The sequence below is a fragment of the Clytia hemisphaerica genome, unplaced genomic scaffold (assembly GCF_902728285.1).
Source record: "Clytia hemisphaerica strain Z4C2 unplaced genomic scaffold, Clytia hemisphaerica genome assembly, whole genome shotgun sequence".
In the NCBI taxonomy this organism is placed as follows: Eukaryota; Metazoa; Cnidaria; class Hydrozoa; order Leptothecata; family Clytiidae; genus Clytia; species Clytia hemisphaerica.
In genome coordinates, this window is record NW_027104076.1 from 76,955 (window position 1) to 101,970 (window position 25,016).

The 25,016-nt window shown below is 37.3% G+C and overlaps 1 protein-coding gene across 1 annotated transcript; it reads right to left on the minus strand.

Moving 5' to 3' along the window:
• Positions 1-20,660: 20,660 nt before the first annotated feature.
• Positions 20,661-24,563, minus strand: LOC136812534 (uncharacterized). Its single transcript, XM_067069061.1, has 4 exons — positions 24,314-24,563; positions 23,118-23,567; positions 21,795-22,782; positions 20,661-21,225 (listed from the first exon to the last, which is right to left on the minus strand). The coding sequence occupies exons 1-4, from the start codon at positions 24,561-24,563 to the stop codon at positions 20,661-20,663; spliced, it is 2,253 nt and encodes a 750-aa protein (XP_066925162.1).
• Between the last annotated feature and the right edge of the window lie 453 nt (positions 24,564-25,016).

Here is a 25,016-nt window from a genome sequence, read left to right on the forward strand (position 1 = left end):
CAAAAATTGACGTCAAATAAAAAATTTGAACTTGTAGAAAATTAGAAATGGAAAAAAGTCTGAAGTTGAAGACGTGCTCTGGGCCCGGTTGTTCAGAAGTGGATTAACGGTCGATAAGTTTAATTTTCGACTAAATCTCGATTAGCGCCGATTAACACAGAACCGTCGGTTGTTCGAAAAAAATTGGGCTTAAATCTGGATTAAATCCCGATTAAATTGGCCACATTTTAATCCTGCTCTGACCCAGGATTAACGAAGATTAAGAAGCTTTTTCTTACAAATAAGTGAAGTCACTGCATTGAAGAAAGAAAGTCGACTGAAAACATAAACTGCTTCCTGCGACTGAGGTCCGTGCCAAGTTTCCTACCTTTTCCTACCATCAAAATAGGAATCGGCGCGAAGACCGTAATGCGCATGCTCAGCTGAGACATGAAAACCGTGTATTCGAACGAAAAAAGATTTTCGAATGTTTTGAAAACATTCATTTTTTTACGATTTGAAGTTTCAAAATCGAGATTTGCTCCATCTCCATAACGCGGCAGTATCCCACACAAAATTATCTCCATAATTGGATCTCAGACTTAGTTTTTGAACGCAATTTTATAGATGGTTATGTTAATATAAAGTTAATAACAAATTTGGAAAGTCGTTCTCGGTAAAACTCTCGGAAAAACGACACATTCTCGATAAACACTCCCTAAGATAAATGCTGGCAGCAGCATCCCACCTATTATCTCTATAATATGATCTCAGACTTAGTTTTAAATTTTTTTTTTATCAATAAACACATCCTTAAGACAAATTACAGATGGAAACTCGGCGAAAATAAGAACGAAATATAACACACGTTTCCAGGCTATTTTGGCACGTGGTGTTATATGGTATATAGGCATATGGTGCTATGGGGTATATAGGTATATAGGTATATGTACCTCACGAAATCCGTGCCAACGGCAGATTTCGTCCAACGGTTTTGCTCGTGCAGCTAGCAGCGAATTTTGTGGAATAAAAATAAAGAAATATAACACACGTGTTCAGGCTATTTTGGCATGTGGTGCTATATGGTATATAGGTATATAGGTATATCTACCCCACGAAATCCGTGCCAACGGCAGATTTCGTCCAACGGTTTTGCTCGTGCAGCCAGCAGCAAATTCCGTGGGGAAAAAAGAACGAAATATAACACACGTGTTCAGGCTATTTAGGCAGGTGGTGCTATGGGGTATATAGGCATATGGTGCTATGGGTATATATGTATATGTACCCCACGAAATCCGTGCCAACGGCAGATTTCGTCCAACGATTTTGCTCGTGCAGCCAGCAGCAAATTTTGTGGAATAGAAAAAGAACGAAATATAACACACGTGTCCAGGCTATTTTGGCACGTTGTGCTATGGGGTATATAGGCATATGGTGCTATGGGTATATATGTATATGCACCCCACGAAATTCGTGCCAACGGCAGATTTTGTCTAACGATTTTGCTCGTGCAGCCAGCAGCAAATTTTGTGGAATAAAAAAGAACGAAATATAACACACGTGTTCAGGCTATTTTGGCACGTGGTGCTATGGGGTATATAGGCATATGGTGCTATGGGTATATATGTATATGTACCCCACGAAATCCGTGCCAACGGCAGATTTCGTCCAACGATTTTGCTCGTGCAGCCAGCAGCAAATTTTGTGGAATAAAAAAGAACGAAATATAACACACGTGTTCAGGCTATTTTGGCAAGTGGTGCTATATTGTATATAGGCATATGGTGCTATGGGTATATATGTATATGTACCCCACGAAATCCGTGCCAACGGCAGATTTCGTCCAACGATTTTGCTCGTGCAGCCAGCAGCAAATTTTGTGGAATAAAAAAAGAACGAAATATAACACACGTGTCCAGGCTATTTTGGCACGTGGTGCTATGGGGTATATAGGCATATGGTGCTATAGGTATATATGTATATGCACCCCACGAAATCCGTGTCAACGGCAGATTTTGTCTAACGATTTTGCTCGTGCAGCCAGCAGCAAATTTTGTGGAATAAAATAGAACGAAATATAACACACGTGTCCAGGCTATTTTGGCACGTGGTGCTATATTGTATATAGGCATATGGTGCTATGGGTATATATGTATATGTACCCCACGAAATCCGTGCCAACGGCACATTTCGACCAACGATTTTGCTCGTGCAGCCAGCAGCAAATTATGTGGAATAAAAAAGAACGAAATATAACACACGTGTTGAGGCTATTTTGGCACGTGGTGCTATGGGGTATATAGGCATATGGTGCTATGGGGTATATAGGTATATATGTACCCCACGAAATCCGTGCCAACGGCAGATTTCGTCCAACTGTTTTGCTCGTGCAGCCAGCAGCAAATTTCGTGGAAAAAAAACGAAATATAACACACGTGTCGAGGCTATTTAGGCAGGTGGTGCTATGGGGTATATAGGCATATGGTGCTATGGGTATATATGTATATGTACCCGATGAAATCCGTGCCAACGGCAGATTTCGTTCAACGGTTTTGCTCGTGCAGCCAGCAGCAAATTTCGTGGAAAAAAAACGAAATATAACACACGTGTCCAGGCTATTTAGGCACGTGGTGCTATGGGGTATATAGGCATATGGTGCTATGGGTATATATGTATATGTACCCCACGAAATCCGTGCCAACGGCAAATTTCGTCCAACGGTTTTGCTCGTGCAGCCAGCAACAAATTTCGTGGAAAAAAATGAAAGAACGTGTCTTGCTTTGCAGCTCCATTATGCCGTTTGTCACAACAGTTTTCCATTATTATTATCAAGCTCTATAATACCGGAAAACATAGATTTTTAATTAAAAGGCTCATTATTTTTTGTAATTGTCATAAAATACACTTTTTGTTTCTTATATCAAGCATAATTAAAATCTTTTCAACACAAGTAAAATATTTTTTACCTATGTGATGATTAAAATCGAAGGCTGTCAATTAGACACGTGTGTTTGTTTTTGATTTGCTCCTCTCATCTTGACACCTTTTTGAAGTTTGAACTTTTTTTGACGTTAAACAGTAATTATCATGAATTTGAACACGTGTGGAATAGTATTGTGACCAGCTAATAGGACAACTGGTATAATACTCTCTCGTGACTTCTCAACCGACACGCTTTTTTTATAAGAAAGGCGTTTTCCCAATTCATATTTCTTGAATTCAGACAGGATATGTTCTTAAGACGGTCTTGTTTTTTGCCACCGAGCGGAGCGTAGGTGGCTTAATAGTTTCGCGATGGGTGAGAGGCGGGTTAAAATTTTTCGCTGTTTTTGTTTTTGTTTTTGTCGTCTTTCAGTTTCCGTATGTTTCACATTCCGTAGTTTATCCGAGCAATACTTTTGGGGCGCAAATTATGGCGTGGGTGTTTGGCTGCGGGCGTACTACGGCCAATATTCTAAAGGTGGACTCACTCACAAAGATAAAAAACAGCGCTTTTCTTAATAATCAAAATCACAGATATCTGTAAAGCCCGAAGGGCTAGATTTGCAGCTTTTATCAAAAAGTGAAGCTCATCTTTGGAAGGATTTCCTACCAGAGTCACGTGACTAAAATATGCAATTTCACCGGTTTGAGAGATGTGAAATAGCGTTTATCGGCTACGTTTTTTGATCTCGCGCTCCGAAAACAATTAAAATGCTAGATCCTATCCATCGGCACGAAATTTAAAAAGTCAAATTTTAGCTTCACTTTTTTTTGCTGGAGAAAGCTTAAAGTTGCAAATCTAGCCCTTCGGGCTTAGATATCTGTGATCAAAATACGCTACTGTAAGAAGTGTAACCAAGCGTTTGTAAACATATTCATCGTGAGAACTTTTTAATGGCTGCTTCAATGCACCACATGCTGGACATGCTTTTTAACTTTTGAAATTTGCTGCTGCTGTATAGATTTTTATTATGTTTTCTGGTCTTTAGTAGAGTATTTAAAGAGGTTTATTATTCGTTTACTACTAAGTATTTTATGTTTGTGTAGTTAGTGAATGCACCAATAAATTGATGATGCTCAGTAATTAGTACAAAAAGAGTTAATTTTCCACAACATCAACAACAACACTATAATAGCAACACATAGCCCTCTTATTCACTAAAACTACAAAAAACACAGGTGTGATCTTTTTTTTCCTTTTTTCACCAGATAGTTATGTGTTAAATGTTAACCAGTTGTGACAAACAGTCAGTTTTAGAAAGCATTTCCACGTATTTCCTAAATCATGTCAATTGAAATTCAGCAATCATTTTTTTGCCAGTAGTCAAACTGTTGAACTATTCAACAAAATCAAACTGTTCGATTAAAATTTTTTGATTGGTTTGATTATATAAGTTTGATGACGACAGTTTTTTATCCGATGAAGTTTGATTGGTATTCAATGAGTTTGGTTTAAGAAAAAGTTCCAGCTTTTCCTCCCCGATCCCGATGCCAGCCCAGGCGATGTCAACCGAACCCTATCAAATCCAATTTTCCTTATCGAACCATCAAATTTCATCGAACAAAATCAAACGGTTAGGTGTTTGATTACCGAACCTGATCGAACAGTAATCGAACTTTACCGGAAAATCTTCAGTTTGATTAAAGTTTGATTACTTTATATTTATATCGCAGTTCGATCAGGTTCAATCCATGTTTTTGTAGCTAAAATGGTTCCAGTTATTGCTAGCGCAACAGCTCTAGCCTAAACGATCCCTCACTACAATCATTGGATTAGGAGGGTGAGGTATCACACTTTCTTTATTCTGAAAATTAAAAAAAAGGCTCTTTAAAGCTTTTTAGCGTGGGCGTCTGCTAATAAGCCGTCGGAAATGGGCAACAAGGCAATAAATCAAGCTTCAATATGGAACTTCACTGATTTTGATACACCTTTTGCTAATCAGGGTTTTCATTTTGAATCACTAAAAACTCTATTGGTACCGTTGTTTTGTATAAGATTCCCATTTCTGCACCAAGATTCTTGATACTTTTCTGGAATCTTTCCCCTATATACACTTTACGAGATAACCAGCAAGAAATTGGGGAGGGTTCATTTAATGGGATGCAGTTTAAAGCAGTTATAAAAAAGTCATTGTTGTGATTTGTACTTATTTAGATTTATTGCATATAGAAAAACCGCTTAGCCCATCATTTTTATATTTGGATGGATTGTTTATATTGTCATTTTTAAAACTAACCCATCCGCATCATTTTTATTTATTTAGATAGATTCTTTACATTGTCATTTTTAGAAAAAAAGAAAATCTTCACAGCTATTTCTTCATGTACCCAGCCGAAATATTGTCTTCTATAATTGCCACTTTTAAAGAAAGTTAATCTCCCATTACAGAGCTTTTTTTTCATCATAAAATCGACTTCCCTAAAGTAAAAATAAGAGAAAGTAAAAAATAAAAGGATAAAAATAAGTAAATAAATAAATAATAGTAATAATATTTAAACATATTATTTGAAAGGTGGCAGTTAGTGTAAGCTATACAAAGATTTGAGCCTAACGAAATATTCTTATAAACAGGGTTCTGGCAATAAAAAAGCTGTACCCGATTTTCGAAAATTATAAAATGTAAACTTATAAAGTATGCATTTAAAAAAAGCGGGTCAACAACTTCAAAGTGCTTTAATTTTTTTAAGTTTTTCATTATTTAGAATAATTTTTATACCGTTAGATAAGATTTTAATTTTTATTTCAAAAAATATATGGCATTTACAATAAAATTCAAGATTTTAAGTTATTGATATGTTGTTAATGTTTCAAGAAAAACATATCAAAACGGATTTGGCTACTGTTGCGATTTTAGTTTTTTTTTAATTTCCAGAAGAGTTTTTAAGTTACGATTTTATACCATTGTGACGCCTGTGAAATTGTGAATCTCCTAAAGTAAAAAAAATTAACATTGCGTTGATATTTAAAAACAGTTAAATATTAGCAAGTCTCGTCAAAAAATTATAAGAAAATATTCCTAGAAAAAATTGCTCACTTTATGAAAGGTTTTAATTGATGATTACTAAATGAAAGTGACCTTTTTCAGACACCTCGATTTTCATAGTTGTGTAACACAAATTTAGAATTAGAAAAAATCCATCACGACAATTACCATAAAAGGCATGAAAAGATTTGAAATTTCTCGTTCGTTTTCGGCTTGTTGTCGTATGTCGTTTGATTGACATTTGTTTTAACACTTCTATTTTCGTTAGTTGTAATTTTTGATTGACAGCTTCATTTTATGGAGATAAAGGAAGATAAATGTTTACGAGCTGTGCAGCTGGCTGCCAGGGGATAAATGTCATAGTACTGGACAAGAAGAGATAACTTGATGCTTCACTGCATCAGAAACCTATTTGTAAAGACAAGACATTTCATTCCCAAAACATCTTACGTGAGCTCTACCTTTGTCGAAAATTTTCCAGATTCTATAAGTTTTCTTAAAATTTCCAAGGAATGTTGAATGAAAATCGTATAATACTAGTTTTATTTCATAGTTGGGGACTGAAAGTGCCTGAAACGGTTTTCATATCTTGCAAATGGGTTTTGGTCAAGCTTTCATACGATTTTTAGTCCAAGTCTACGATTTTAAATCACGTGACGTTGTTGGAAACACTCTAAAATAGAAAAAAAAAAGTGACAGAATTTTTTTAATTTTTTCAAAAATTGACGTCAAATAAAAAATTTGCACTTGTAAAAAATTAGAAATGGAAAAAAAAGTCTGAAGTTGAAGACGTGCTCTGGAAAACTCGTCAAAAATGTACTTGTTGCTAAAATTTTCAGCATTTAATTTGTAAGTCAACGTTCTTTTCTTTTCAATTCGCATTACCCAAGCATAGTAGATTCTAGATTTGGGTGGAATTAACCTTGACCGGTGGATACAAATGCGTAAAGAGTAAAAAGCTGGTTAAAAACTAAGGAAAGCGCTGGTGCCTGAACCAGAACTAGACGAGGATAGTTCAGGAAAATCGAAAAATGATTGAATGTTTGATTGGTGGTCGTGCTTAATCAACATTCTTGCATAAGCCTTATATTAGGATACACAGGAACTAGTGGTCGTGCTAGTATTTTTGAAATCATTTTTAGATATCTTGATCCAACCAGAAGCTCGCTGGTAGGCTTTTATACTCTGCATGGCAAGTCCGATTGCCGTTTCCACTTTGACTCCGTCGATTTGAGGATGTTTTATGCTTGAGAAATGCAAAGCTTTTTTCTCTCATCGAGCCTTTGAAATACTTTATTTGCAAAAAGAGACTTGTTCGGATTGAAATTTTTTCATTTTTTACGATTTGAAGTTTCAAAATCGAGATTTTCTCCATCGTTAGATTATTTTTAGCCTCAAGAGATAGCTTGATGAGTCAATGCATCAGAAACCTATTTGTAAGGACAAGACATTTCATTCCCAAAACATCTTACGTGAGCTCTACATTTGTTTAAAATTTTCCAGATTCTATAAGTTTTCTTAAAATTTACAAGGAATGTTGAATGAAAATCGTATAATACTAGTTTTATTTCATAATTAGGGACTGAAAGTGCCTTAAAACAGTTTTCATACCTTGTAAATGGGTTTTTGTCAAGCTTTTATACCATTTTTTGTCCAAGTCTACCATTTAAATCACGTAACGTTGGAAACACTCTAGATATCGAGTCTAACCCGGGGCCGAGAGAGAAAGATAACACCTTATCAATTTCACATTGGAATCTAAACAGCGTTTGGGTTAATAAATTTTCAAAGATTGCTCAAATCACTGCCTTTCTGAGTGCTCACAAGTTTGATATCTTCTGCGTCGGTGAGTCGTTTCTCGATTCCTCTATCGAGAGTGATGATTCGAGGTTGGAGATAGAAAATTATGAGCTACTCAGATGTGATCACCCATCTAACTCAAAAATAGGTGGTGTTTGTCTTTATTATAGAAGGGGTCTTTCTGTTGAGAGAAGACCTGAGTTGTCTTCTCTTGACGAGTGCCTTGTTTGTGAAGTTAATTCTGGTTCGAAAAAACTTCTTCTTTGTCTTCTCTACCGTACTCCTAGTCAAAATGCAGACGAATTTTCTGCATTCAAACAAAAATGGGAGGAAACAATCAAAAACATTTATGACGTTTCTCCCACTCTATCTATTTTTCTTGGTGATTTCAACGCAAGAAATTCAGTTTGGTGGACTGGTGATATCACAAATTCTCAAGGAGAGGACATTAACGACTTAGCCACGCAGTATGGGTTACATCAACTGATTGACGAGCCAACTCACTTGAAGCCTGGGTGCTCTCCATCCTGTATAGATCTTATTTTTTCATCTTCGCGAACACCTATTTTAGAATCTGGGGTTTTACCTTCCCTCAATTTCCGTTGTCACCACCAGATACCTTTTGTTAGAATAAATTATCAAATTAAATTCCCTCCAGCTTATAAACGCAAGATTTGGGACTTCTCTCGCGCTGACCAAAGGGGAATCATGCTTGCTCTGAATGCCATTGATTGGGACACTACCTTCCTGGGGCTCAATGTTGAAGATCGCGTCACCCTTCTCTCTGAATATATCCTTAACATCTTTTCTAACTTTGTCCCAAACAAAATTATAACAATCAGGGATAAAGATGCGTTATGGATGACTCCTGAGATAAAGCAAATGCTTCTGGACAAGGCTAAAATATATCGTCGATGGAGAAAGTGGCAAAATCCCTTAGATCGCCAGGCACTCGATGATATGGTTGTCGAGTGCAGATTAGCCATTAATACTGCCAAGGACAACTATTTTTCTCGTCTTGGCAATTCTTTGAATGATCCAAACATCGGAAGTAAGAAATACTGGTCTACCCTTAAGCAGTTCCTGAGCATACGAAAAAAACCTAAAATTCCACCCATTCGCGACGAAAGAAACGTCCTTGTGAGCGATGTTTCTGAGAAGGCCGATATTTTTAACTCTTTTTTTGCAAACCAATGTTCTTTGATCGAAACTGGCAGCGTGCTGCCACCTGAACAATTTTTCACTGACTGCAGGCTAAATAACCTTGAATTTGACGAAGAAAAAATCGCGTCAATTATTAATTCTTTAAACGTAAACAAGGCCCATGGGTGGGATAATGTTTCTACTCGTATGATCAGGATCTGTGGTGATTCTCTAGTAAAACCTTTGTTTAGTATATTCAATCTTTCCATCAATTCTGGCATTTTCCCATCACAGTGGAAGAAAGGCAATGTGGTTCCTGTCTATAAAAAGGGAGACAGGAGCATAGCTAAAAATTACAGACCAGTTTCTCTTCTTCCAGTGTTTGGAAAAAATTTGAAAAGTGTATCTATGATGCACTTTACAGATATTTTGAAACAAATAATCTATTTTCTCCATGTCAGTCTGGATTTCGGGAGGGTGACTCTTGCATTTCTCAGTTGTTGTCCATAACGCATGATATTTTTACAGGGTTGACGTGAACCCTTCTTTAGATACCAGGGGTGTGTTTTTAGATATTTCAAAGGCATTCGACCGGGTTTGGCATGATGGCTTGATTTTCAAACTCAAATCATATGGGGTAACCGGACTCTGCTTTCCTTAATACGTAACTTTCTTGATGATAGGCATCAGAGAGTTGTGTTGAATGGGAAAACGTCTGAGTGGAAGAAGATCAATGCTGGGGTACCTCAGGGCTCGATTCTTGGTCCTTTATTCTTCTTAATTTACATTAATGATCTCCCATTAAACCTTGAGTCAAAACCAAAATCTTTGCTGACGACACCTCCTTATTCTCCCTTGTGATGGACCAGCTCTTGAGCCTTGGGGTACTAAACAGAGATCTTGCCAGGATAAGTGAGTGGGCTCGTCAATGGAAGATGTCTTTCAACCCAGACCCTTCTAAACAAGCTGTGGAAGTCTATTTTACCTGCAGAATCACTCCTGCTAATGCTCCAGTAATCTCCTTCAATAACACTAACATCGCTGTCAGTGAGCACCAGAAACATCTAGGTCTTATCTTAGATTCAAAACTTTCTTTCGATTACCATCTTGAGGAGAAGATAAAAAAGGCCAATAAAGGTATTGGCCTTATTAACAGACTTCGCAAACATGTGCCTAGAAGATCTCTTCTTACCATCTATAAATCTTACATTAGACCTCATCTTGACTACGGTGATATCATATATGACCGCCCAGGAAATGCCTCTTTTGTGCAGAAGCTTGAATCCATTCAATATAATGCCTGCTTAGCTATCACAGGTTGCTTTCGTGGAACGTCTCAGGAGAGAATATACTCTGAACTTGGCCTTGAAAGCCTTGCTGACAGACGCTTTGCCAGAAGAATGATATTTTTCTATAAAATCATAAATAACCAAGCTCCGTCTTACTTACGTAACTATCTGCCAGCAAGGCTTACAGAGCCAGTTAACATAAGAACAAGAAATCCTATTTATCCTCTTAATATACGAACTGAGCGTTTTCGTAATACTTTTTTTCCTTACTGCATATCACAGTGGAATGTCCTGGGCGCGAATATAAGAGATCTACCTTCTGTTAAGACCTTTAAGAATGCAATTTTAAAATTTTTGAGACCCAAACAATCTCGTGTTTTTGATGTTTCTGACAATCAAGGTGTAGTCTTTCTAAATCGACTTCGGGTAGGGTTCAGTCATCTGAACGAGCACAAATTTAAGCATGGTTTTCGTGATACTTTAGACCCTTTTTGTGGTTATCGAACTAACTCAGTTGAAAATACTCAGCACTTTTTTCTGCACTGCTCTATATATTCCCTTGCGAGACAATCTCTATTCGACAAACTACAAGACTTAGGTATTATTTTCCTCCCACTGAACCCTTCTTATTTTTGTCGGTTTTTATTATACGGTGATGAAAGCTTGAATTTAATTTTAAATCAAACTATAATTTTTTCTGTCGTTGAATATATCCATGAATCTGGAAGGTTCAGTGGTGCGTTATTTTAGTCTACTACAACCATAGCTCTCCCCACGTCACACCTTGTTTTACTTTTTCCTTTCTTCATAGCCTTGCCTCTGGCGATATAACTTAAGTTTCTAGCGGAGGGAGGGACTATATTAATGTTTAGTAGTATTTTGTATTATATGTTCGTAATGTACCCTGTGTTTATGTTTCAATAAAGAAAAAAAAAAAAAAAAAAAAAAAAAAAAAAAAAACTCTAAAATAGAAAAGAAAAAAAAGTGACGGAATTTTTTTAATTTTTTCAAAAGTTGACGTCAAATAAAAAATTTGCACTTGTAAACAATAAGAAATGGAAAAAAATTCTGAAAATGAAGACATGCTCTTGAAAACCGGTCAAAAATGTATTTGTTGCTAAAATTTTCAGCATTTTATTTGTAAGTCAACGTTCTTTTCTTTTGAATTTGCATTACCCAAGCATAGTAGATTCTAGATTTGGATGGAATCAACCTTGACCGGTGGATACGCATGCGTTAAGAGTAAAAAGCTGGTTAAAAACTAAGGTAAACGCTGGTGCTTGCACCAAAACTAGACGAGGATAGTTCAGGAAAATCGAAAAATGCTTGAATGTTTGATTGGCGGTCGTGCTTAATCAACATTCTTGCATAAACCTTATATTAGGATAGACAGGAACTAGTGGTCGTGCTGGTATTTTTGAAATTTTCTTTAGATATTTCGATCCAACCAGAAGCTCTCTGGTAGGCTTTTATACTCTGCATGGCAAGTCCGATTGCCGATTCCAGTTTAACTCGGTCAATTTCAGGATGTTTTATGCTTGAGCAATGAGAAGCCTTTTTTTCTCTCATCGAGCCTTTGAAAAATTTTATTTGCAAAAAACGCATAAACACTTGGTCGGATTTATATTTTACATTTTTTACGATTTGAAGTTTCAAAATGGAGATTTTCTCCATCGCTAGATTGTTTCTAGCCTCAAGAGATAACTTGATGCATCAATGCATCAGAAACCTATTTGTAAGGACAAGACATTTCATTCCCAAAATATCTTACGTGAGCTCTACATTTGTCGAAAATTTTCCAAATTCTTTAAGTTTTCTTAGAATTTCCAAGGAATGTTGAATGAAAATCGTATAATACTAGTATTATTTCATAATTGGGAACTGAAAGTGCCTTTAAACGGTTTTCATACCTTGTAAACGGGTTTTTGTCAAGCTTTTCTACCAAGTTTAGTCCAAGTCTACCATTTTAAATCACGTAATGTTGGAAACACTCTAAAATAGAAAATAAAAAAAAGTGACGGAATTGTGGATTTAGAGTAAAATGCCTGTAAATCGGAGTTTAACTTTATTCGATCCGCTAACGCCCTACGACCGCGGTGTCTTATTTGGCCCGTTCGGTAAAATATTTCAGTGGGCCATCTTTGGCAATTTGAAAGGATAGTCCTTCAACCTCCGGCTTGGTGATAGAAAGACTGAATTTAAATTGCAGTGCTAAAAATTCGTAAATATCTTCGGATATCTTCTTAATCATAAATCATGGTTACAAGTGCAGCTATTAAACGAAAATGCGACGAACTAAACATCAAGTATACTGCTAAAACAAAAATTTCGTTGTTGAAGAGAAAATTAATCAACCATGGGATTGATGTAGAAAAGTTGGAAGAGAGCTCTTCTTCTACAGCATCTAGTGTGTCGACAGAAGCAATCGTTGAGGAGGTTTTAAAAAGAATTACTCAAGCGAGAAGCCCGTCCACGAGTGAAAGTAACGTACGACCAAAATCTACAAAAACAAAATCAAAACAAAGCAAAAACAAACGTAAGAACAGAGATGTGAGTGAATCGGAGAGAAGCGGTGATGAAACAAATAGCAGTGAGGAGGAACAATCGAGTTCGGACGATGAAATTCAACAGCCGAAAAGAAAGAAGAGCAAGAGGAACACATCTGGTAAGAGAAAACTCTCCTTAAGGGCTCTGACCATAGTGAATTTTTCATAATTGATGTGTTTAAAATGTGTTTTCTGACTAATGTAACCAACAAAACTATACCGGGTAAGAAAAATATTAAAGCGGATCTGATTTCTCGTTTCCAGCTATAACGCTTCAGGCAGCTGTACCCAAATATGGAGAAGGATCCTATCGTAGTAACACCCGCGGTGAAGAGCTACATAGTATCGTAGATGAGCTTACATCGACGGCGTTATCTGTTGGTTCAAAGTAGACATACAGCCAAGGTGTAAAAGCATTCACACGTTTCCAGAAATATATCAATGCAAAGAATTGAACTATTGTAAATTTTGCGGAATATTTTTCTAAAAAGATGTGTCAAAAGTTATGACTGTTTTTTTAAGCAAAATCCAGATGAAAAATTGATGAAAAACCACTATTTTCAAGATTTCGAGACAAAGAAGCATTTACAAAAATTTTCCGCAAAAATTTTTATTATTGGGTAAAAGATACACCATCTACTGCGAAAAAATTTTCAAAATGTTTTTTCTTCGCCGAAACTAAGCTCTTCAAAGTTGAAATACTCTTCCTCGAAAAAGTCTTCATTTTCTTCTTCATCATTTTTTTCCAATGCAATTTTTGTATTTTCAGATTCAGGAGTAGTTTGTGTTACAAAAAATGTATAACATGTCATAACTTTTGACACATCTTTTTAGAAAAATATTCCGCAAAATTTACAATAGTTCAATTCTTTGCGGACAGTTTGAAAAAAGTTCGAAACAAAAAGGTTAATTACCCATTAAAACTTAGCACTTTTTATAAAAGAAGGTGATGCAACATATTATTACCGTCTTTTTAAAGTTAATAACGTCATTTTTGCAATTAAGTTCTCAATTACTCTTAAGGGGTTTGATTAAAAAGCTATAAAGGCAATTCTTTGTTAAAAGTGTTAAAAAATCTAAAACATAACTTTTATGCTCAGATACTAAAATCAATTTTCTGACTATGGTCAGAGCCCTTAAGTTATTGTGTGGCTCCATCAGTGAAAAACAAACTTCTTGCTGGAAAATTTGTTCCCTTATACAAACTTTTGCCTGGTTTTGACGTCCAGGGCCAAGAATCTGCAAGTATAATGAGTGACAGTGGTGTGATCCATTTGAATCTTGGCGATGGAAATAAGGAGAGACGTCTAGGAAAGCAAAAACTTGATTTACCTCAGATGTTTTGGCTCTTTTGAAGTTTAAGGAACTCATATAAGAGGGTTTTCCCTCGAGAGCTACAGATATCGATATGTATATAGCTAACATTGTTACAATTGCTAACAAGTATAGCGGTTTGGCTTAATGGTATTACCACCTTATGTTTTGGATAAGGCAGCTGAGCTATCAGGGAGGGGGGAGGAAGTAAACTGGTGCGTTTTAGACACGGAGGTGTTGCATGCGGCGGTAGCGAACAACTCTCTTGCCAACTTTTGTGAGAACTGTCAGTCTTGGTGCCATCATTCGTCCAAGTGTCCATTTGACTTGATGTCAGGATCAGGTGGGGTTGTGGTCGGTAAGTACATATGCTTCTTCTTGCACGTCAGATAGGGACAGGGCGAGAGCTTTTTACAAGGGTAAGGAGATTTGCAACAAGTATAATTTTTCTGTCTGCACTGTATCCACTTGTCCTCATCTTCATATGTGTAGATTTTGCAACAAGAACGGCCATTCGGTCAAGAAGTGGACTGAGGTGCCTTCTAAGTTTTGACTGAAATCATTGGTAAGTACTCCTGTAGATATCGAAAGTTTAGAAGAGGAGCTGGCCAGTCATCCTAACGAGACTTTGTTGAGTTTTTATCAGAAGGATTCAGAAAAGGCTTTGGTATTGGCTATTTAAATTTTGGTCCAGAAAGGGAGAGAATTTCTCGAAACCTTAGATCTGCAGATAATCACCAAGATGTAGTTGATAAGTATCTTAATGACGAGTTGGAAAAAGGTAGAATTGTAGGGCCTTTTGACGCACCTCCGTTCGAAAACTTTCAGTGTCAGCCACTAAGCATTGTTCCGAAGAAGGTACCAGGTAAGTTTCGAGCAATAATGGACCTCTCGTATCCAGAAGATTCCTCCATCAATGACTTTATTGACAAGGATGAGTATTCCCTTAGATATGTTACTGTAGACAGTGCGATCGAATTTATCCAGGTGCTAGGAAGAGGTTGTTATTTGAGCTAAGTGGATATAGAAGGGGTATTCAGGATAGTACCAGTTTCGCCAAATAATTTTACACACTTAGGTATTTACTGGAAGGATAAGTATTATTACGACACAAGGCTGACCATGGGAGGAAGATCAAGTCCTGGAATCTTTGACAAGTTATCGGAAGCTTTGGAATGGGCAGCAGTAAATAATTATGGGCTAGAATATACCTACTACCTTTTAGATGACTTCTAGTTGCTGATGCTCCTAGTAAAAAAGGCCAGGCTCTGAAAAGTTTACTACAGCTGTTTGAAAGGATAAACATACCCATTGCCAAACACAAAGTAGAGGGACCAAGTCATAAGTTAGAATTTTTGGGAATTACTTTAGATTCCGTTAAACTAGAAGCCTCGTTATCTTCTGAGAAAGTGAGGAAATTAGAAGCAGATATTCAGGAATTTCTCAAGAGAAAGAAATGCACAAAACGAGAACTTCTTAGTCTTATAGGCTCTTTGAGCTTTACCTGTAAAGTGGTTGCGCCAGGACGTATATTTTTTACACAGGTTGATAACCTTAAGTTGCTGTACGGTTAGTAAATTAAGTTACAAAATATACGTAAATGAGTCAGCATGAGAAAATCTGAAGATATGGCTAGAATTTTTAAAGCATTGGAATGGTAAGAAGTTTTTTTCTAGATAAAGGTGTAAGTTTAGCATGGGATATGGAATTTTATACAGACGATTCTAGTACAGTCGGCTATGGTGGATGTTTTAAGAGACAATGGTTTGGAGGGCGTTGGGAGAATAGCGATATTATGCCCTCAATGGCAGCAGGGGAGCTTTATCCTATAGTCTCAGCAGCTATTTTTTGGGGTTCAGAATGGACTGGCAAGCGTATTAAAGTCTTTTGTGATAACGAAGCAACGGTAGCTGGGATAAACAGAGGCTATTCAAGTGACAAAGTTATTGCAAAGATGCTGAGGAAGTTAACACTAGAATGCATGACAAAGAACTTTTGTATAAAGGCAACGCACATACCGGGTAAGAAAAATATTAAAGCGGATCTGATTTCTCGTTTCCAGCTATAACGCTTCAGGCAGCTGTACCCAAATATGGAGAAGGATCCTATCGTAGTAACACCCGCGGTGAAGAGCTACATAGTATCGTAGATGAGCTTACATCGAAGGCGTTATCTGTTGGTTCAAAGTAGACATACAGCCAAGGTGTAAAAGCATTCACACGTTTCCAGAAATATATCAATGGAGATACCGGAAAAGTCTTTCGCCCTGATCTCAATAGTCTAATGATGTTTGTTGCTTACCTTGCGTATACTTGTAAACTTTCTTATAGGTGTATTTGTACATATGTTTACAGCGTTCGTCATTGGTCGTTACAGATGGGTGGTTCGGATCCAACTCATTCCAGAAGTTATCGCAGGGCAGGTGCTTTCAGCTTAAACAATTGTTTGCAGCGTTAAGTGAGCGAACAAGGTTAAGCGCAGGGTCAAAAAGACATTAAAGCAAAAGCAGATCTTAAAAATTGTTCGCAAGCTAAACGCTACTAAGCTTCTTGAGAGGGATTGCAAAGTAATGCTCAAAGCAGCAATACTTTTAGCTTTTTTTGGATTTTTCCGCTGCAGTGAGTATACACTTACAGTCACAAACCGTGACGCCTGCTTGCGCCGCAAAGATATTAAGTTAAAACGTGATCATGTGAAAGTTACCCTCCAAAAACTAAAACGAACCAGTTTAGTCCCTCCACTGTCAGGATTTACGGCAATGAAACAGAATCTTGTCCACTTGCAGCAGTCAAAGAGTACCTTAAATCTTATCGTCATAAGCGGTCATCACCCTTGTTCTTCTTAAGGAACAAGCCACTCACCTATTCATCTTTTAATACCCTGTTAAAGCAGCTATTAGTATCAGTTGGTCTTAAGGCTTCTGACTATTCTTCACACTCACTGAGGGCAGGGGCAGCTACTACTGCAGCAAACCGTGGTGTCCCATCTTGGCTGGTTCAAAGATTAGGTAGATGGCACTCTGACTGTTATAAAATATGTTAGAAACCCTAATGGTTGTATTAAAAAAGCTCAGCTGTCAATGTCGAAGTAAGGGACTTTTTATTTTTATTTTTTTTTTATTATCTTATTATTGTTTATCTCAAATAGTTTGTCTAACAGAAAATGTATAACATACCATAGTTTTATTGGTTACATCAGTCAGAAAACACATTTTAAACACGACAATTATGAAAAATTCACTATGGTCAGAGACCTTAAGGTACAAGTTGCCTTAGTTGAAAGTTGAGTAAGGAAGTTATGGGAGCCCACAGCATATTTGTCCTGAAATAAAGGGTCCCTTGCGCGCGGGGTGAGTCCACCAAGACCTCCTCCATCACCGGGTCTGTGGTTAGGAAGGGCTGGCCGTGAGCGCGGGGTGAGTCCACCGAGACCTCCTCCATCACCAGGTCTGTGGTTGGGTAGGGCTGGCTCTCCGTGAGCGCGGGGTGAGTCCACCGAGACCTCCTGCATCACAGGGTCCGTGGTTGGGAAGGCCTGGCTTTCCGTGAGCGCGGGGTGAGTCTACCGAGACCACCTCCATCACCGGTTCCTTGGTTGGGCAGGGGGCATTGTGGTTTAGGGCACTAAACGTGACATCTTTATCACAGTGTCAGGACCCTCCTATACTGGGACTCCACTTTCCGGTACCCGACCAATGCCATCGTAGGGTTATCAGTGTAGAAGGCAAGTTTCCGGCTAGTTCCAGACAGTAGCTCGTTAGAGCTTTATTCCCTCATAGGAGATAGGACCTAGTGTATTGATATTATTACTATTATTGGTGTATCATATTCCACATATATCAGGTTTTAGGATAGTAGGATACGGTTAGGAAAGAATTTATCATTTGATAGAATTTAAAATATTCATCCTAAATTTTGTTTGCGACAACTGCCTGCAGCCAATTTATTAGTCTATTCGTTTTGGAGGTACCTTCGGTTGGGACAATTTTCCCCAAAACTATAGAGGTAGCCAAATATATCAAATATATTATCTGCCAAGCATATCTACCTGCACTTCCTTTGTCTTCCAGTACTTTATTCGATCCGCTAACGCCCTACACCCGCGGTGTCTTATTTGGCCCGTTCGGTAAAATATTTCAGTGGGCCATCTTTGGCAATTTGAAAAAGATAGTCCTTCAACCTCCGGCTTAGTGATAGAAAGACTGAATTTAAATTCCACCCTCCCACCCTACAACAGTTTTGTCCTTGAGGTCGAGGCTGCGGGCGAATCTAGAGATGAATATATGCATACTTCTTGTAAGGGGACAATTTTCCCCAAAACTATAGAGTTAGCCAAATAAATCAAATATATTACCTGCCAAACATATCTACCTGCACTTCCTTTGTCTTCCAGTATATTCAGAGTACGGTCCGAAGTATAACTTAAATTTTACAATTTTTCAAAAATTGACGTCAAATAAAAAATGTGCACTTGTAGAAAATTAGAAATGGAAAAAAAGTCTGAAGTTGAAGACGTGCTCTGGAAAACTGGTCAAAAATGTGCTTGTTGGTAAAATTTTAAACATTATATTTGTAAGTCAACGTTCTTTTCTTTTCAATACGCATTACCCAAGTATTGTAGATTCTAAATTTGGATGGAATTAAACTTGACCGGTGGATACTCATGCGTAAAGAGTAAAACGCTGTTTAAAAACTAAGGAAAATGCTGGTGCTTGCTCAAGAACTAGACGAGGATTGTTCAGGAAAATCGAAAAATGCTTGAATGTTTGATTAGTGGTCGTGCTTACAGCACCTGACCCCGAGAATGTAGGTGAAATTTGAATCAGACCTGAGAGATGTAGATTTGCATTTAAAAAAATATTGAATGTTTTAGACGAAATTTTGAACTCCTAAAATCCTTTCCCAGGGGTTTGTTTCATTACTTTTGATAGATAATTTTTTTGGTCCTTGAAGTTGACTCCCATTTTCGTTATAACCCCCAGAATGTAGATTTGGTTTTATGGCTTTAAATCTAGTAATAGTAAAATGTTGATAATTTTCGATTGAATTAATTATAACAGGAAATTTTAGAAATATTTTATGCCAAAACAATATTCTAAAGAGCTTTTGTTATTCTGAAAATTGGATTTTTTCGCTTTTTACCCCCCAGAATGTAGGTGAAAAGATTCGGTTGCTGAGAGCGAAATTTCAGTATTCATCGGAAACTTTTGTTCTCTAAGTGAAATTCATACTTTCGAAATATACTCTGACAAAAAATTTACAAAGATATTAATTTTATCGTGCTACAAATCATGAAAAGTAAAAGAAAGGACGAAAAGAAGAGACAAGAAAGTTGTTTTTATTTTGTAGGTTGAAGATTCTGTGTTAAAATATGTGAATAATGTAACAACACCCCTGCCTCACAGCCCCGTTGGAACTTTTTCCACGTCGGGTCAAAAACTTTCTACTAAATTCCCAATGGGGATAGAAATTCTATTGTTCCAAACTTTTCTGATTGGGCTGGGGTCCCAGCGGGTCTGGGACACGTCGTAAAAGCTTAAAATACCAACATTAATCATCTCTCAGGTAATACTTTCATGTTATGAAAGTAAAACAAAAAAGTTTTATATAATTTGACAGACTTTTTATGTCGGGTTATGAAGGCTCCCAAATTGTAGGTCAACTAAACCCAAAAGGTAGGTCAAACATTTTCGTTAAAATATCTAACTTAGAACAATAAATATTGAAATGGACTATTTTTCACATTTCCTTAGTTCATTAGGAATAAGAAAATACCCTATCATCATAACTTAATTCCAATAGATTTCGATTTAGAGAGGATTTATTTAAAAAATGTCTCAATTCGAGTAGTATCTAATCAACTTCGATTCAGATTTTGGCCTGAAAAAATCAATTCAAGTTAAAATTTTATGTCTAGAAATAATCAGTAATATGTAACAGTATGCTCTGAAACAACTTTTTATGAAGTTGAACTATCGTTAGGGCTGCCATGCTAAAAAATGAGAAACCTACATTCTCGGGGTTTACTACATTCTCGGGGTCAGGTGCTGTAATCAACATTCTTGCAGGAGCCTTATAATAGGACAGACAGGAACTAGTGGTCGTGCTAGTATTTTTGAAATCATTTTTAGATAATTTGATCCAACCAGAAGCTCTCTGGTAGGCTTTTATACTCTGCATGGCAAGTCCGATTGCCGTTTCCAGTTTAACTCGGTCGATTTCAGGATGTTTTATGCTTGGGCAATGTGAAGCCTTTTTTCTCTCGTCGAGCCTTTGAAATATTTTATTTGCAAAAAAACGCATAAAGACTTGGTCGGATTCAAAATTTTTCATTTTTTACGATTTTAAGTTTCTAAGTCGAGATTTTCTACATCGTTAGGTTATTTCTAGCCTCAAGAGATAACTTGATGCGTCAATGCATCATAAACCTATTTGTAAGGACAAAACATTTCATTCCCAAAACACCTTACGTGAGCTCTACATTTGTTTAAAATTTTCCAGATTCTATAAGTTTTTTCCCAAAATTTCCAAGGAATATATATATAAATTTTACCAAATACTATTCCTAGTAATATAGGGGAGTGCTACACACTCCAATCATCATAATAAATTATCAACCAGAAATCATTTCCTTGCAAGTGCCCGGTTGCACAACTCATCCAAAGACAGTCCACTCGAATCAACTACTTGATCAAGAAGAGTTTTACAAGACCTTCCTCTTTTTGTGTACTTATCACAATTGAAGGCAAGCAATTTAACGGATCGATATACGGGCATTCGAATAACGTGTTGGACATAATTTTGTTGTTGCTTACGAATAAAAGTCGACAAATCTGAAGTCCCACAAAGGTTATGTAGTTCTTCATTGGTGATACAATATCGATAACCTCCTCGAACCATACGTCGTAGAAATCCACGATAGGTAGCGTCAAGTCGATCTATTTGGTTGGTGTTAGTGTTCCAATTTTGACACGCACATGTCAGCGTGCTTCGTACAAAACTGTTCAGAAATTTTATACGCGTTTTAAGATTTATCCTCATATTTTGGAGCAAGTTGCCCATATCAGTGAATTTACTGATCGCTAACTGTATTCGATGGTTGATCTCTGGATCTCCTGTGTTAGGTTGATCGAAACGGATATATGTGCCAAGATAGATAAAATTCTCAACATTTTTTATAACAGTGTTCCTTAAGTTGAGAATTGACTTTGGGTATTCACCTTCTGATTGGTTTAGGATCACGGATTCAGTTTTTTGCGCGTTTATGTTCAGTCCGAATTTCGTGAATGTTTCGTTCAAGAGATTCGCCGATTTTCGAAGATCAGATTCAGTGAGAAGGAATAGAATGAGATCGTCTGCATATCCATTCCAGGGTAGTGACTTAGTACTAAGTCTTAGTACTTAGTATATTGATTTTTCCGTCTCATTTCCATTCTTTCGTCGCGACTGACAGATCTGGGATTAATTCGATAGGAGTGTTCATAAACATTGATGTTGTCATTTTTGCATTTATTAACAAATGTACGCATTACATGATCCATATATAAATTGAAGAGGAGGGGGCTTTCGGGACCCCCTTGTCGCACACCAGAGGTAAAAGTTTTATCTGCTTCGGGGAATATCAAAGAAGTTTTATCGTAGAGTTTTTCTAGTATTCTGATAGCGGTGGGGCATTCGTTATTGGGAAATCGAGATGTTATCGATTGAAACAGCCAAGATCGAGGAATGTGGTCATAAGCTGCAGTAAGGTCTACAAACAAGAGGAATAGTGGTTGCTTTTTCCTATCTGTGATTTGTTGAATTTGTTTTAAAATAAAAATGCCGTCAGTAGTTCCTCTATTTTGTCGGAAGCCGTTTTGTTCATCGGTGAGCTGAGCATCATACCAGGGACGGAGGCGTTCAAGGATGATATTAACCAATAACTTGCATATTGTAGAACCGATGCTCAAACCACGATATTTCGATGGGTCATTTTTTGAGCCCTTCTTTTTCCATAAAGTTTTGAGACGTGTGTTGCCCCACGATTCTGGAATGTCTAAATTATTCCATACGTTGAGTGTGATTTGATGTAAAATGCGATGTGCAGCTGGTTCATCACATAATTTGATCAGTTCGGTATCAATGTCATTATTGGCTTTCTTATTTTTAAGTAGCTTGATGTGTTTTCGAATTTCGTCAATCGAAGGCGGGTTGTCTTCGATAGGGGTTTTTCCTGATATCTCTTGTAGCTCGCGTATGAAAGTAGGTAAGTCAGTACTCAATTCACTGGGTTCAACTAACTCTGACGGATCAACAGGATTAAAGTGGGATTTGAAGTGTTCCAAGAGTTTTTGAGGCTGACAACTGCTTGGAATGGCTTTCAGAGTTGTTCCCTGCTCTTTAGCTCGATGGAACAGTCGTTCTAGGTTTCTGTTGACGGCCAATTGACTGAGTTTTTCCGCCTCCTGCTCCAGGTATTTATTTTTGAGGTGTCTGCATCGAAGTCGTATTTTCTTTCTAGCAGCTTTGATTGCCTTTTGGTCTGAGTTACGTATCATAAGTCGATTCTTCAGTTCGTATAGCTCCCGAAGTTTATCGTCATTATGCCATGGTTGGTATAGTTTAGTGTTTCTTATTGTAGGAATATTTTCCGATGCGGCTTCGTTAATAGATTTCAGTAGGTTATTGTTGAGTGCTGTATTGTCACTCTGTAAATCGATTGTATCAAGACTTTCGGTTGCGGCATTTTTGAATTTGTGAAGAATTTCTTGATCGTAAAGGGAAGTATAGTCAAGGCGTTTAGTTTGGGTTTTCTTTTTCCTTTTTTCATATCGTGCTATCTTAGTGCGACCGTAGTACAGTGGTAGAGCATCCGGCTACGGTTCGCAAGGTTGTGGGTTCAACCCCCAGCCGGGTCATACCAAAGATTCCCAAAATGGTACTTGATGCCTCTCTGCTTGATGCTCAGCAACTAAGAGAAGGATCAAGGGTAAGTGGAGAAATCCAGGGAGAAAGAGTGGCGCCCTCCCCTACCTTCGGGTAGATAGCTATCGAAAGAGGAGCCTTCGGGTCGCCTCCGACTGCGGTCGCAGACTTACTTACTTATCTTAGTGCAGGGTGTTGTTAGTGACGCAATAACCAATCGGTGATCACTATCAAAGTCGTAACTATTGTACACTCTACAGTTTGTTATAAATTGTCTGATCCAGCTACAGCACAGGATGAAATCATAGCTCTTTTTGGTAACACCGTCTGGTGAGTGCCAGGTAACTCTACGACACTCTTTATGGGTAAACCAAGTATTCATAACCGATAGTTTTTGTGTATTAAACAGTTCATGGAATCTTTCACCATTATTATTGGCAATAAGATCGTTGACAATCATGCGTTCTCTTAGCGACGAATTGTACCAGGAGGCTGAAGTGGTGGCATTGAAATCGCCGATACAAATTATCTTTCTGTTATTGTCTGTATTTAGTTGCTTCCTCAAGCTAGCATAGAAGATGTCTTTACATGGAGTTGTGCTTTCTTCCGTTGGTGCATAACAGTTAACTATTCTCGTTGAGCAGCCGTATATATTAATATCTGCTAAGTTGTTGTTCCATTCAGACCTTAGTTTTCTGGGGATAACTGATGCTAGTATTGAGCTTATACTGCGGTCATTTGGTTATGACCAGTCGTTTTTGGGAGAACGCCCTTCTTTGGACTGCTTGGTATGACCTACGGGCATGCCTACAGCACAGTTGTGTGCTCTACTAGTATCAGGTGTTTCCATGTTTTGTTCCGTAATTTCTTTTTGTTTTGCTTTTTGTCCTGAATAAACCAGAAGGGGACACGAGTATTTAATTTTCCGTTTTAATTTCCACTGCGTTTACTGTGCTAATTCGAAACCTTTTTCGTTAAATTTTTAGTTTTATTGTTTTCGACGATTATCCCCCACGGGGTTGTTTTCATCAATTTTATTGTACTGTTTTAACGTTGTAAATATTATCGCTATGCACCTATTTTTATTAAATATTTTTAACATTTTCTTTGTTTTATTCCCTATAGAATTTTTTCCTTTGTTCATTAGAATTTTTTATTTCTCGCTTTTTTTTCTTTTTTTTTTACGCATCACTGATTTTTGTAGCATTTAAAAATGTGTTAACGCTTGTGCAGTATCATACCTGATGAAGTTCTGAAAATAGAACGAAATATCGTAAAAAACAAACTGTGTTGATTTTACATTTTTGTTCACTTAATATCTGCTACAATAAGTCTCGCATTTATATATTTAATATCCTCGATAGCTATATTACGATCGACTTTTATCGCAATCCCGACTCCATGAATTCGTTTTGTGGCGTATCCAGACCAGTAGACTTCGTATTTTTCGTTTAGTTCATTAAGTTCTATTAATGCCAAGCCGTTTTTACGGCGGACTTCTTGAAGTCCGCATATGGACAGATTAGCTTTTCTGATCTCCTTGAAAACTTTCTCGAGTTTCTCGTCTTCTCTGGCTGTGCGTACATTGATTGTACCGAGTTTCCAGTTGTGGAAATGTTTCATGTAGATAACTAATGTGATGATGTTCGACCAGGTGATTGGGGCGTGCCAGGTCAATGCTCTCGTCCCAAGACAAACAAAATCAGCTCATTCCATTTGTCATGAGTATTAGTCCATGGGTGTTGTCATCAGTTGTTATTATTATCTGAAAGACAAAGTGCCTTGCTCCAACTTTCCTGAGGTATCCGGCTTTTAATGGCCGGGTTTGCCCCAGTTTATGTGGAGATTGCACCCATAGACTTATTCGCTAATTCTTAATGGAGTGAATTTTTTTATCTGTTGAATGAAAATGGTATAATACTAGTTTTATTTCATAGTTGGGAACTGAAAGTGCCTTAAACAGTTTTCATACCTTGTAAATGGGTTTTTGTCAAGTTTTTCTACCATTTTTTGTCCAAGTCTACCATTTTAAATCAAGTAACGTCGGAAACACTCTAAGATAGAAAATAAAAAAAC